The sequence below is a fragment of the Cetorhinus maximus genome, chromosome 10 (assembly GCF_964194155.1).
Source record: "Cetorhinus maximus chromosome 10, sCetMax3.hap1.1, whole genome shotgun sequence".
Classification (NCBI taxonomy): domain Eukaryota; kingdom Metazoa; phylum Chordata; class Chondrichthyes; order Lamniformes; family Cetorhinidae; genus Cetorhinus; species Cetorhinus maximus.
In genome coordinates, this window is record NC_135888.1 from 4,152,246 (window position 1) to 4,167,066 (window position 14,821).

A 14,821-nucleotide genomic window follows, 5' to 3' on the forward strand; every position below is an offset into this window, starting at 1 on the left:
AACTTCATCTGCCTTTACACATATTAGCACAAGGTTATTAAATAGTGCATACCACCAAATTCATCTTGCTCAAAGTTAACATTTCGAGTTCTAAAGTTCAGGGGCAAAGTTCCTTTTTTTGGCTTTTAAATTGATCTGCATTAAATAAAACTTAACCTTTGTGTAAACTGGATTTTTCTTTCATAGGCATTACACGACTGCATCCACACAAATGCTCCTCCCTTTAAGAGTTTTAAAATAATGTGATACAATATGGCTATCATTTTTTGTTGCTAGGATCACCAATACTAATTTCATCAACCTTAGTTAACAACTGCTGCAGTTTCTATATCTTATAGACTGTCACCTAGAATTTGATAACAAATTTTATTTTAAATTAAAAGAAACTTTCATTACAAGTTCTAGTTCTGCATCACATTTGAAACCCTTTCTCTTACAAAAATTAAATGTAATTTTTATGGAAATTAAAAAGATACAGAACATACAAGAATGAGGCCCATTGTGTTGTCTCCTGGTAATCCTTTCAAAAATACAATTTTGACACTTTTTCTTTAAAAACAAAAAATGTTTAAAAACGCTTTCCAGGGGCTGGGTGGCCTCCTGCTCACAGATGGTGTTTGAGGCTCAGGATAGAACACAACATCCTGTTGCTGAGCCTTGGCTCGCATGTTTCTCAGTCTTGAGCCTCAAGAAAAGTTACATAAGAACATACTAACAAGAAGCAGGAGTAGGATATTCGAACCCTTGAGCCTGCTCCGCCATTTAATAAGATCATGCCTGATGTGATAGTAACCTCAAGTCTGCATCCCATCTCCCCCGATAACCTATCAGCCCCTTGCTTACCAAGAATCCATCCACCTTCTGCCTTAAAAATATTCAAAGACTCTGCTTCCACCGCCTCTTCAGGAAGCCAGTTCCAAAGACTCACGACTCTCAGAGAAAACATTTCGCCTCACCTCCATTTTAAATGGGTGACCCCTTATTTTTAAACAGTGACCCCTACCTAGTTCTAGATTCTCCCACAAGAAGAAACATCCTCTCCACATCTACCCTGTCAAGTCTCCTCAGAATCTTATATGTTTTAATCAAGCCGTCTCTTACGCTTCTAAACTCCAACGGATACAAGCCTAGCTTGTCTAACCTTTCCTCATAAGACAACCCACCATTCCAGGTATTAGTCTGGTAAGCTTTCTCTGAACTGCTTCCAACACATTTACATCCTTCCTTAAATAAGGTGACCAATACTGTACATAGTACTCCAGATATGGTCTCGCTAGTGCCCTGTATAACTGAAGCATAACCTTCCTACTTTTGTGATCAATTCCCCTCGCAATAAATGATAACAGTCTATTAGCTTTCTTAATTACTTGCTGTACCTGCATACTAGCCTTTTGAGATTCATGCACTAAGACATCCAGATCCCTCTGCATATCAGAGTTCTGCAATCTCTCACCATTAAGATAATATGCCTCCCTTTTATTTTTCCTGCCAATTTCTAATTTGATCATTTATTTTTAAAAAGACATCACAGAGATGCATTTGATACAGGAATATTAAAAAAATGCAGCATATTCCTTTATCACATATTCTCAGCACCTCTGAAATACACCCAAAACTAAAAGAATCTGATAAATCCCAAAATCATTGCGCGGACCTCTTTTTTTTTGGCATTGTATGACATCCATGACAAAAAAGGAAGTATCTATTAATCTGATTTGTGAGAAGTAGCTCATAGTCCACATAAATCAATAAAGATATGAGAATGTGCATCTACATGATATTCACCGCTATAAGCTAACCTACGCTATACCCATAGGGGACCTAGGGTGCAATAATGGTGTCAAATGTAAGTGAATCAAAGCAAGAATCTTCATCATTCAAAAGTATCCATCTTACAAACTCAATTTTGCTTCTCAAAAGACAAAGCCAATTAACTGGCACATGTCCTTAATTTTGAGCCCTAAATATCAGCAAAACAATCTTTTCAGCTTCACGATAATGAAATCGGCTCAGTAAGGCCTTACCACCTGCATATTCGCCATTGTTTATCTCCTCTTCAAACACGTCGCTAAACCCTTCCCCAGAATTCAAGAGATCTAGTCGACCATCAATGAACTGAAAAAAAAACAATTTTTTTGAGAAAACAACTGTTCACATGCGTGACACTCTCAAAGCAGGATATTGGAGAAAGCACAGGACTTACAATTTTTGTACTGTCAAACACCATTAATAAGCATGAGCTAATTAAAAGAATCTGTAAATCAGACAAAAGTGAATACACTATTGTACCAAATGTTACACTTCTGATCGTAGATTTAACATATATGGACGAATAAAGAGATGCAATTTAGGAATTGGGTGTTCTTTATTAAGTGAAAGCCTCTAATTTATTATGCTGAGTCAGTATCCTAGGCCCAACCACATTCAGCTACTTCAACGATGACCTTCCCTCAATCATAAGGTCAGAAGTGGGGATGTTAGCTGATAATTGCACAATGTTCAGCACCATTTGCGACTCCTCAGATACTAAAGCAATCTGTGCCCAAATGCAGCAAGACATGGAAATATTCAGGCTTGGGCTGATACGTTGCAAGTAACATTCACGCCAAACAAGTGCCAGGCAATGACCATCTCCAACAAGAGAGAATCTAACCATCTCCCCAAGACATTAAATGGCCTTACCATTGCTGAATCTCCCACTATCAAAATCCTGGGAGTTACCCGTTATGATCCCTAACATGAGGTTACCCCTGGACAAGCCTGATCCCAGGGTGGAACCCAGCTTGATAGATCCCAACTTTTATTTGTTTGTTTAGATACGTGGAGAGTAGCTACTGAACAAAGTCACAGGAGTCAGCTGATGAACTTTTAACAAAAGAATAAAGCACTTATTAAACAAGAAAAGATGAACTATATTGCAACACTCCTTCACCCACAACTATACCTTTACAGATACATACAGATTTGTAAGGATAACACATGTTACAAAAGCTATCTTATACTTTAATGTTCACAGTAAATACACAGCCCATGTAAACCAATAGGCACCCTGTGGTCAGACACACCACACTCTGAAACCAAGTGACAGATGCCACCTCAGCCAGATGCTATGGATCGCTCCTCAATTCTCCCCAGATGTTTGTCACACAGTGAGCCAACCAGTCTCACTGAACTACGTCTTTCACACGAGGGTTTCCAAACTCCACACTCCAAGAACTCGCTTTGGAACCTTCTCCCAAACTGATGCTTTCCCTCAGACGCCTTCCGCAAGGGTTCACCTCTAGGGTCTCGAACTCTCCTTCCGATGTTCCTCTTCCCTTGGTCGTCACATGCGTTCAAGCCGTCTTCCATGCACTCTCTCTCACCGATTCAGTACCACTGCTTCACATGCCCGTAGCAAAGAGTTACAGACCTTCGGCTGTCCCTTTGGACCTTCTTGCCTCTTGCAAACTGTTCTTGCTTTAAATCTGCTTTCTTCAGCTTTTGTCTCTTTAAATCTGAAGCATGGAGCCTTTCTCTCTGCCATTCACTCCTAACTTCATGAAGAGGACCTTTTCCAGGTTCCAGACCTTCCTTTGATCAAAAGGTCTTCTTTGGACTTGCCCCTCTTCCACTCCTCTGGATTTTTGGGGTTTTTCCTTAGTTTGGGACTGGCTATCTAACCCCTGTTGCTCCAGTCTCTCTGGGGTCTTGGCTTCAAACTGCTTAAAATTGATGTTTCTTCAGTTTTTCTGTGTCTCTGTGGGAGGGACCTGTGACATCCATGGGAAGGAAGGTGAACACCATGGAGACCCTGGGCCAGCAGAACACGCAGGTGCACGCAGACCTGCACTCCATTGCGGTAGCCATGGGAGAACTCCTGCAGTGGAACTCCTCAAGGAGTCAGGCCAGGGCCATCGGGTACCCAAAGTGAGGAGGAGTGGCAGCTGGATGCCCATGGGTCATCCATTCAGGAATCTCAGAAGCTGTCTGCTTCTTCCAAGTCCCCTTTGCCTGTGACCTCCTCAACCTCGTTCTGTGTCACCGCAGAGGGAGCAGCTGGCCCACAGGAGGACAGACAAAGCAAACCGGGGCCCTCAAGGCCTCAGTTCTCCAGAGAGCACATGCCAAAGTTATCGGAGGCAACCAGGGCCAACCATCCACCCCTGCTGCAGATGTCAGGGCAGTGCCTAGAAGAAGTGGTAGGTCTAGAATAGTTAAGAAATTCTGATCATAAATGGTTGCGTGGGTGAACACATTTCGTCACTGTGATCTGAAAATATATTCACTTTCAATGAATATTGTGTAATGTTGTCTTTCCGCTCATTTATAGGCTTTGCACGTCCTCCCCCTGCATTGCCCCCATTAGGAATTCAGATGCGTGCAGCCGGACCATGAATGATTCTGAAGGGATAGTTGTATGTGTGGGGCAGGGCCTTGCGTGCAAGCACTCTCCCACACACGTGGAGCCTTCATCCATCATACTCATCTCACTGTCCTGAGCATTTTGAATGCTGCCTGCTGGGGTTCTCTTTCAGTTCTCCATCTGAGCTGACCCGCATCGCCGCCCACCCACTGATTTCACTCCCAAACAGCACCTGTGCCCATCCAACATGAGGCTCTACTCACTTTCAATTTGAGAAACATGACAGTCATTAAGTTTCTGATTAGTACCCCCATCCTTTCCCTTCCCCAGTCACCCCTGCCCTTTTCCCCATCACAGTCCACCCCCTGGCATCATCTTCCACTTCCCCACCATTACCCTACAGCCCGAACCCTTGTCATTCCAGGATGTCCAGGTGTAAGTGCATGCTCCCTATCTTCCTGAAAACCCCACCCCCAATCACACTGACCTGCCTGACATCCTCCTTCCCACCCCCTTCTGTGTCCCCACCAACAACTCTCACCGTCCCTTCTACCATTACCGACACACCCTCACCCTTCCACCCTACTGGCTTCCTATGCCCCCTTTTACACTCGCCATTCCCTCCTACCACGCCCACCCTCAGTTCGCTCCTCAGGAGGCAGTCATTAACTCCACAGACCCCTCCCTAGCACGTTTACCTGGACATTCCACCCCCTCCCCCTTACTCCTTCCTCTACCTGTCCCCCTCCGAATTCCCTCCCTTACACCTACCTTCCCACTTGCAGCATTCTCCCCTGCTACACCCTCCTCCCGCCATGCTCTCTCCTTCCACGGACACTGTCCTTTCCCCCCACCCCCACCCCCCGACCCCTTTGTTTCCACACCCCCCCCCGGTCCACCTTCCTCTCCCACTCACATCTAGACCTTCCTCTCCCACCACCTTCACTAATCATCCATATCTGCACATGGCAAAGTCCATGAAGTTCCAAAGCAGGCCCGAAGCATGAATGGAGACAATGGGAGATGGTGTGAGCCCATGGCAAAATCTGTGAAGGTCAGAAGCCTCAGCGAAGTCGAAGCTGCTGCATGGAGACCTCCCACCTTCCGAGAGCTGCTTCCCGGCGGCGCCATTTGCATGAGAATCCACCCAGGATGCGATGCACCTGTTCCTTCAGGGTCCGGAAGCTTTAGGACTCCAGCATCATCTTTCCCTCAGATGTCTGCGATCTGAGCAAGGCCCTAAAGTTAACTCCTGACTTCTGCACGTCATGCTTATCCAGACGTGTTCTGGGCCGGCATGTTTTCCCAATGGCATAATGTTAAATCGGGCGTGGGGGGGACGATTCCAGTCGGGCCTTACTTTGCAACCCATTAGTGGGATGCAAATCGGGTTCACGCTGGCCTCCAGTGGGATTGTGGTTCGACATCATCGGATGATCCCGCTGTGATTTCATGCTAGCGTGAAAAAAAATTTTGGCCTTCTCGCCATATTGCTCCCCCCCCACCCCGCAATGACGCCCACCACCAACGGGAGTGGACGATTGCGACCTTAGTCTTTCTTCCTCCTTTTACCATTGATGTGACCTTCAAGCAGTGTTCTGTATTTTTGGCTCTGGATGATGTCTATCATGCCTCTTCTGGATTTCATTCCTCCCAGGATATTCTCATTGTTTACTCTCTCTTTCCAAGATATTCTAGGCATTCTTCTATATGCCCACATTGCAAAAGGCTTCGGGGTCTTTTAATCACCTGGTTGTCTACAGTGCAGGTTTCACAGTCATAGAGAAATGCTGACCAGACAGAACATCTGAGTAAATGTTTTTGTCTACACATGCTTATTCTTTGTTGTTCAAATCAAATTCATTCTGTTGAAAGCACCTCTTGCTAGTTCAATTCTTCTGATAACTTCAGTGTTACATTTAGCATCTTCCATAATGATTGCTTTTAAGCCAGTGTTTATTTTTGGAATTTTATATGGAGAACAACTTACTTTTAGTCAATCTCACTGAAAAATTACCCAGTTGTGGTACAACTTGCATTTAACTTTTCAATAGAATGCCAAAACAGTGAGGGTGATGTGTGCTGCCAACTATCCTAAAGGGTAACATTAATCTCTTACCTGTTTGAAGAGTTGTAGTTGAATGGCATTTTGCAGGAACTGTCTCATGGCACTGGAGCGGTGTGAAACAAAAACATCTTCATTGAAAGTTATGGGTTCCTCCTGGAAACAATGGCAAGATTATAATGTAACGTGGTGGAGCTCATTGGGCCATTAAACAGATATGAAATAACAAACACTACCGAGCTTCAATCATACAATTCAAGGGTGGCTGAGAGAAACTCTGGGTGTTTCCTATAATGAACTTTTATTAAAATCAGGGGTGCACAGAAAATGAGTCACGGTTTCAAATACTGTTGTTTATATCAAGTTCTTGTGAATTTTATCCTGTCCATGTATTCTTCAAATAAACAAGGTCATTCTTTGAGCTTCAACCATAGGATTTGGGGTTAATTTCTGCAATGTCCTCCATAGTACCTGAGGCAACATCCTCAGGCTTACAGCAGCATAGAATGTAATAATTGAAATGGTTCATTATAAGAGACAGATAAAAGGCAAGTACAAGATAAACAATTAAGTACCTAGAATATTCCTCAACCTTTGAAGTACAATTTGAAGATACTGTTTATGAATGGGATGAATGGATATTCTATCATTCATTTTGCATTTTGCTCATACCAACACATGGGGCAGAATTTTCTGCCTGTCGGGTGGGCCCGACCCAATTTCCGGCGGGCAGGGAGCCGATCCCCGCCGGAGAAGCGGGCCGCACTGCCATTTTACGTGGGCGGGCCAATTAAGGCCCGCCCAGCGTGACATCCGGTGGGAAGCGCTATGCGCTCCCTGTGCGGGTGGGGGGATTCCCCAAAAGCGAGGGTGCGCACTTTCACGCACGATAGAGCGTCCATCTCCCTGAGGCTAAGTGCAGCCTCAGGGAGATCGCTTCCACTTTGGAAAAGATTGAAAATAGAAAAAAAAAAATTCCCTAACATGTCCCCCTCATGTGACAATGTCACATGAGATGGGACATGTTCATAATTTATACTATAACTTTATTAAACTTTTTAAAACCCTGCATGAAACCTCATCTCGCCGCTGGATGAGGTTTCATATTTTTTCTATTTGCCGCCAGGGCTCCTGGCCTGCCCACCAACCTTAAGGCTGGACAGGCAGGTCCTTTAATTGTTTAAATGATCCTGTCAATGGCCTCAAATGGCCACTGGCAGGTCGGCGGGCGTGCAGTTGATTTTTCTGCGCCCCCGCCTTCCTGAAAATTTAAATGGGGCGGGATGATGTCGGGGGGGTTCCGCCAGACCTCATCCCGCGTCATTTTACGCATCGGCGAGCGGGCCCCACCCCCTGCTCACTGACGGCAAAATTCTGCCCATGAATATAAGCCAATATTAAGAACAACATTCCTGCTATTTTAAATAATTACTACTTCTTTTCCCCATCACAGTCCACCCCCCCCCGGCATCATCTTCCACCTCCCCACCATTACCCTACAGCCCAAAACCTTGTCATTCCAAGATGTCCAGGTGAACATGCATGCTCCCAACCTTCCTGAAAATCCCACTCCCAATCACATTGACCTGCCCAATGTCCTCCTTCCAACCCCCAGGGTCTGTGTTTGCCTCCATGTCCCCACCAACAACTCTCACCACCCCTTCTACTGTTACTGACACCCCCTCACCCTACCGGCTTCCTCTGCCCCCTCTCACACTCACCATTCGCTCCTGTTATTTATATCAAGTTCTTGTGAATTTTATCCTATCCACGTATTCTTCAAATAAACAAGGTCACTCTTTGAGGTTCAACCATAGAATTTGGGGTTAATTTCTGTAATGTCCTCCATATTACCTGAGGCAACATCCTCAGGCTTACAGCAGCATAGAATGTAATACTCGAAATGGTTCATTATAGGAGACAGATAAAAGGCAAGTACAAGATAAACAATTAAGTACCTAGAATATTCCTCAACCTTTGAAGTACAATTTGAAGATACTGCTTATGAATGGATATTCTATCATTCATTTTGCATTTTGTTCATACCAACTCATGAGCCAATATTAAGAACAACATTCCTGCTATTTAAAATAATTACTACTTCTGCCTACATCCATTGTAGATGAAAGGTGTTTGAGATTACCCATAGAAGTTTATCATTCAGAAATTTGAAGCTATTTCTCAATTCTGATTTAATGAGAGAGATATGAATTGAAAAGTTGAAAAGTCAGCAGCTTCTAAATTTTACAAACTGGAAATATTGAATGTAATGCAAAAACATATTCAAGTAAATGCTGTCTTTCTTTTGAGTGTTAGAAATGCAGCCGACAAATGCAAATAAAATTATTCTAAACATATGTCATACTATTTATCCTTCCCATCTTTACAGAATGTTCTCCAGCCTGTAAGCATGCTGAATTCTAAGTAATGTGATGAGAAGGGTATTATTCTAGTTTATGTATTTCATGGCATACCTAAAATATGGCTAGAGAAATGAAAGCATAGTACAAGGTTGACTTTACTGTATAAAGCAGGAGCCTGGATTACAGGCATTCCTTCAACTGAATCTTTCATTTACAGAAATAGTAGTTGAAGTGATATTCATTACCATAGAATCTTATTAACAAAGTTAATTGGGCTATGTTTGGCATGGCATTTTGCCCTATATTTACAACTTATTTTTGGAAGGGGTATCAAATAAGGATTTCTGGAAAAGACTAAATTGGTGTTACAGATCAATTTCTAGAATACAACAAAGGTGAGTAGTACACAGTAACCCAACAATTACTGCAGGAGTGTATGTCTGTACATTCTAACAGGGTACAGGGCAGCCACAGCTGGTGACTGTTCACACCCTCTTATCACGGGAACAGAGCTAAAATTAAGGAACTGACGGCATACTTCTATCATTAGATCTCAGGGTTCAACTATGTCGTCACATTCTGTTTATTTAATAGGAGAATGACAAAAACTAGGGGCATTCAATAAGATGTCAGAAATGACTTTGTGCTGAATAGAAAATATATAAATACTATTTTGTTGAGCTTAATATCGTAAACACCACAAGTGCAGCCTCATCATTTACATTCACTGTCAGTGGGTCAACAAACATCTTCTGTGTAACATTGTCAACTAGGAATATCTAATCAGTATGATGATCATCTCCAAAACAATACCATTGGAGTTTACAAATTGCAAAGCAGTTCACCTCTCAGATGATCAGTTCCCTTTTTTAGTTAACATTTCAGACCTTGTGGCTTGCTAATTTTAACACATTAGCAAAATCAGTGTTCTGATTGATGTGTGACTGATTTTAGTCTTGCTGTATCTTTTATTGCCTGCATTATTTTTTCCTGAAGGTAGCTATTACTCTGAAGCTTTAAGTAATTAAACTACAATCAGTAAACACCACCGCCATTTTCAGTGAATTCATAAATTATAATTTTAATAAATGTGTATTGGCAACTGTGAACTTTGTGATCATTTCAGCTGAAATATCGTGTCGCATAGGGAAAGTTATGTGGTATGGCACTGAATTAATGAATAGTGGTAATTTCTCTCTCACCTGCATGACCATCTTAGAATATCACAACGTTCCAGTTGTTGCCCATTCCTTTTCTCCATTCACACATCACCCTTGGCATCAGCATCTGTATCCACCAGGTCAGTTTATATATACGCCATTAAGAGCCAGTTCTATCTGTTGCAATTAGCCTTAATCTCATAACCACTAACTGACTATCATTCCAAACATTCCAAGACGCTTCACAGAGGAGAGAAGGATACTGAGCTGTATTGGGAAAATGACCAACAGTGTACTCAAAGTGAAGGTTTTGAACAGGGGAAATTTAACAAAATGGGAAACTTTAGGTAGGGAGTTTCAGGATGAGAGTTCGGTCAAGTCAGTTAAGACCCTGCCAATGATAATTAAGCATAGAGTGAGGCAATATATAAGTCGGATAGTCAGAAGGTTGAAAGATATAGGCTGGATCATCGCACCAGATGAAATTTCAGAAGTAGGTTGGATGAGGCCATGGATGGATTTGTAAACAAATTCAGTGAATTGGAGGACAGGCAGCCAGTGAAGGTTGCTGATCGTCAGATGCAATGTTATGGATGAGCCAGAACTTCCTCCAGCTTAACATTTGCAAAATCAAAGATAGTTTGTTTAGCTCCTGTCAAAACCTCTGAATACTTAACCAGGCTGCATCCCTATCTTGGCTGATCCCTCATGCTGGATCAGGTGATGTACAACCTTGCACCCTGTTTGAGCTTCAAACCCCTTATCCTATCCAAACCCAAGATAACATACTTTAACCTCTCAACGGTTTCCATCTTAACCCACAACTGCTCAAATTCTTATCTGTGCTTTTGTTACTTAATTTCTCCGACCTTCTTCTCACTGGCCTGCTGGGCATCACTCAATATAAAATCCAACTACTTGAAAACAGCATCCTGTTTTGCCCTCCTATTAACCCTTCTTTACCAATCTTCACTGGCTGCCTGTCCTCCAATTCACTGAATTTGTTTACGAATGCATCCATGGCCTCATCCAACCTACTTCTGAAAGTTCATCTAGTTCTATGATCCAGTCTGTATCTTTCAATCTTCTGACTATCCTACTTATATGTTGCCTCACTCTATGCTTAATTATTATTGGCAGGGTCTTAGCTGACTTGACCATACTCTCTGAAAATCCCTACCTGAAGTTCCCCATTTTGTTAAATTTCTCCTGTCCAAAACCTTCACTTTGACTACGCTTTCGGTCATTTTTTCCAATGCAGCTCAATATCCTTCTCTCCTCTGTGAAAGGTCTTGGAATACTTACTATATTAAAGCAAGTTGATGTTGTCCTTTGTGATCTTCAATACTGGGTCTTATTTTAATGCCATTAATGCAATTGCATTGGTTAAGCTTGCTGTATTTTGAGCGTTCAAGCTGCTCATTTTTCCCTCAATATATGTGAGACCTTCTCTTTTCAATTCACTAATCAAAGGTACAGTAAATAAGAGAAACTGCTTCCAGTAGCAGACAGGCAGTAACCAGAGGACACAGGTTTAAGGTTATTGTCATAACAATCAGTGGTGAGGTGAGGAGACATTCTTTTTACACAGCAAGTTGTTATGGTCTGGAATGCATTGCCTGAAAGATTTGTGGAAACAGATTAAATAAAATTTTTCAAGAAGAAATTGGACACTTACTTTATGGGGAAAAGTTTGCAGGGCTATGGGGAAAGGGCAGATGAGTGGAACTAATTGGATACTATCAATGAGCCAGTACAGGCATGATGCATTGAATAGATACTATGGTGCTGCTATCATTCGATGATTCACATCCCAAAATTCTGAGTATTACTACAGTCTAAACCGCAATTTCTAATATTGTATGTGTGGTGCAAAGGTATCTTAGTGAAAACAATTCAAACCCAAGCAGGTTCATTTAAAGCAAGAGCCAATAATGCCTTTAAGCATTTGCATGTAGACAGCAGTGCAAATTTTCTGATAATTGTAAAGAAAACGACATATAATTAGACCACATGTGCACTGGAGCATCTGGCTCTGCAAGCAGCAGTTTACAAGTCTTGTCGAGTTGTCGTGGCGACTGTCACATGACTAGCTCAGAGCTGAAACTCTAGGGCACGAATCCAAATGCACCACTAACTTACTCTGACAGTGAGCAGATGGGCAGCATTTCACAAGGCCAGAAACTGCCAACTCTGCTACCCTCAAGGCCTACCTGCATTTTGTGATCATTTTATTTTGTGCATTAACATTTATTAGCTTGAACGCCACACAGCAGCAGCTTCTTTTTAAACAGTGCATATGCGGTAGCAGTGTGGTCTATGCAGTTTACAAAACTCAAATGATCCTAAAAACAAAAGTTAGAAGCAACATGGTCAATATAGTTTAAATATAGTTTAAAAAAATTCTGAGACTGTAGTAGACGATTTATTATGCTAAAATGTTGACCTGAATGAACGGAACCCTATTGACCTAGGCTGTACTATCTGATGTGTATAGTGCTGGTCAGAATTGATTAATAGAGACAACAACAACAGCTTTGATTTATATATTGCCTTTAATGTAATATAATGTCCCAGGGTGCTTTATAAGCAGTACCAAACAAAATTTGATACCAAGCCACATAAGGAGATATTAGGGCAGATGACCAAAAACTTGGTCCAAGAGGTAGGTTTTAATGAATGTCATGGAGGAAGAAAGAGAGGTAGAGAGGTGGAGAGATTCAGGGAGGGAATTCAAGAGCTTAGAGCCTTGACAACTGAAGGCATGGCCACAAATGGTGGAACGATTAAAATCAGGAAAGTTTAAGAGACCAGAATTGGAGGAGTGCAGGGATCCCGGCAGCTATAAGACTGGAAAAGATCACAGAGATAGGGAAGGGTGAGGCCTTGGGGGGGGATTTGAAAACGAGGATTAAAGTTTTAAGGTCAAGGTGTTGTCTAACCGGGCAGTAACATAGGCCAGTGAGCACAGTGGAGATAAGTCAGCAGTACTTGGTGCAAGTTAAGATGCCAGGAGCAGGGTTTTGAATGACCTTACTTGTAGAAGACAGAACTAGGAAGGCTATCCAGGAATGTACTAGAGTAATAAATTCTAGAGGAAACAAAAGCATGGATGGAATGAGCTGAGGCAGGGCAGCCCGTCGGACGATGTTTTATGGAAGTGAAAATACCCCATCTTAGCGATGGTGTGGTAGGAAGCTCATCTTAGGGTCAAACTGAGCATCAAGGTCGTACATAGTCTGGTTCAGTTTCAGATGGCTGCCAGGGAGAAGGATGGAGTTTGTGGCAAGGGGACAATGGGGACCAAAGACAATGGCTTCTGTCTTTCCAATATTTTGTTGGAGGAAATCTCTGCTCATCCAGATTGTTGGGCAAATGCTCTCCTGGCTGGGAATCTAGAACAGGGGGCAAAATCTCAGGATAACGGGATGATCATTTAGAACTATTATTTGTTATTTGTCTTCAACTCTCAGTTTCTAAACTTTCTAGTGTTCTAATAGTAATTGATAAGTTTGCAAAATTAAGATATTAATATGTAATAATTGAATGTTCCCTTCAGACCTGTCTACAGCCTTTAACGTGGTTGACCACAAAATTCTGTTCCAATGCCTCTCTACCGTCATCCAGATGGGTGGGACTGCAGTTACCTGGTTTCATTCTTATCTATTCAGTCGAAGCCAGAACTGAAATGAGAAATTTCTTCACTCAAAGGGTTGTGAATCTTTAGAATTCTATATGCCAGAGGGTCGTGGATGCTCCATCATTGCATATATTTAAGGCTGAGAGAGATATATTTTTAGTCTCTCATGGAATCAAGGGATATGGGGAGCAGGCGGGAAAATGGAGTTGAAGCTGAAGATCAGCCATGATTGTAATAAATGTTGGAGCAGGCTCAATGTGCCATATGATCTACTCCTGCTCTCATTTTGTATGTTCTTATTAATCTTATTAAGAATTCGGACAGTTTAGGGACAGCAGAGGAGTCAAAAGAGGTGGCGGCGAGGTAGAGCTGGGTGTCGTTGGCGTACATGTGGAAACTTACATTGTACTTTTGGGTGATGGTGCTAAAGGGCAGCAGGTTTATGAGAAATACGAAAGAGCCAAGCATAGATCCTTGGGGGAAACCAAAGGTAACGTTGCGGGAGCAGGATGAGAGGGCATTTCAAGTCATTTTCTGGCTTCGACTGAATAGATAAGAATGAAACCAGGTAACTGCAGTCCCACCCATCTGGATGATGGTAGAGAGGCATTGGAACAAATTTTGTGGTCAACCACGTCAAAGGCTGTAGACAGGTCTGAAGGGAACATTCAATTATTACATATTAATGCCTTAATTTTGCAAACTTATCTATAACTATTAGAACGCTAGAAAGTTTAGAAAGAATATTGCAAGGCTAAAAACACCAGAGGAGATTTTCCTTCCTCTAAATTGCCCTCAGATAAAGTGGTGGAGGAAAGTTAATCTCTTTTATAAAATGCTCCCTTCCATATTCAGTAGGGGGTGCTGCACTATGAGTTGAAGACAAATAACAATTGTGCAAAACTTAACAACTGCACAACAATGGTGTCAATTCCTCTCGGATTATTTTTCAAGGTTTATTATGAATATTTACATGCCCCTGATCAACTTGGACTAAGTATTCTGATGTGAGATATTTTAACTTCTCTTGAGTTGGAACCAAGTTCTCAAAAAGCGTGTGGAGTAAAGGGAGGAAGATACACACAGCCATGGTCCTACTGGCTTATGTTCTTTGGGAGGGAAGTGAAAGAATAATATTTGTCTTAAAAGAAGGATATTAAGTTGGAGATGATATATTTGTTCCTTAAATTTTTTGGAAAGTGGGTGAGAGGAGCTTTTTCTACAGTTTAAAATCCAGTCTCAAGTCCA

The 14,821-nt window shown here is 42.1% G+C and overlaps 1 protein-coding gene across 12 annotated transcripts in view; it reads right to left on the reverse strand.

Annotated features, from left to right (window-relative positions):
* Positions 1-14,821, reverse strand: part of LOC144685412 (DENN domain-containing protein 1A-like) — a 604,549-nt gene that overhangs the window by 81,772 nt on the left and 507,956 nt on the right. For 8 of the 12 annotated variants that reach the window (XM_078549860.1, XM_078549855.1, XM_078549858.1 and 5 more), the window contains 2 exons: positions 6,465-6,566; positions 2,025-2,115 (listed from right to left, as the gene is read on the reverse strand). In XM_078549860.1, the coding sequence (XP_078405986.1) occupies positions 2,025-2,115; positions 6,465-6,566 (193 nt within the window). The remainder of the gene's footprint in view (positions 1-2,024; positions 2,116-6,464; positions 6,567-14,821) is intronic. The other 4 variants (XM_078549861.1, XM_078549856.1, XM_078549859.1 and 1 more) reach the window with 1 other exon arrangement.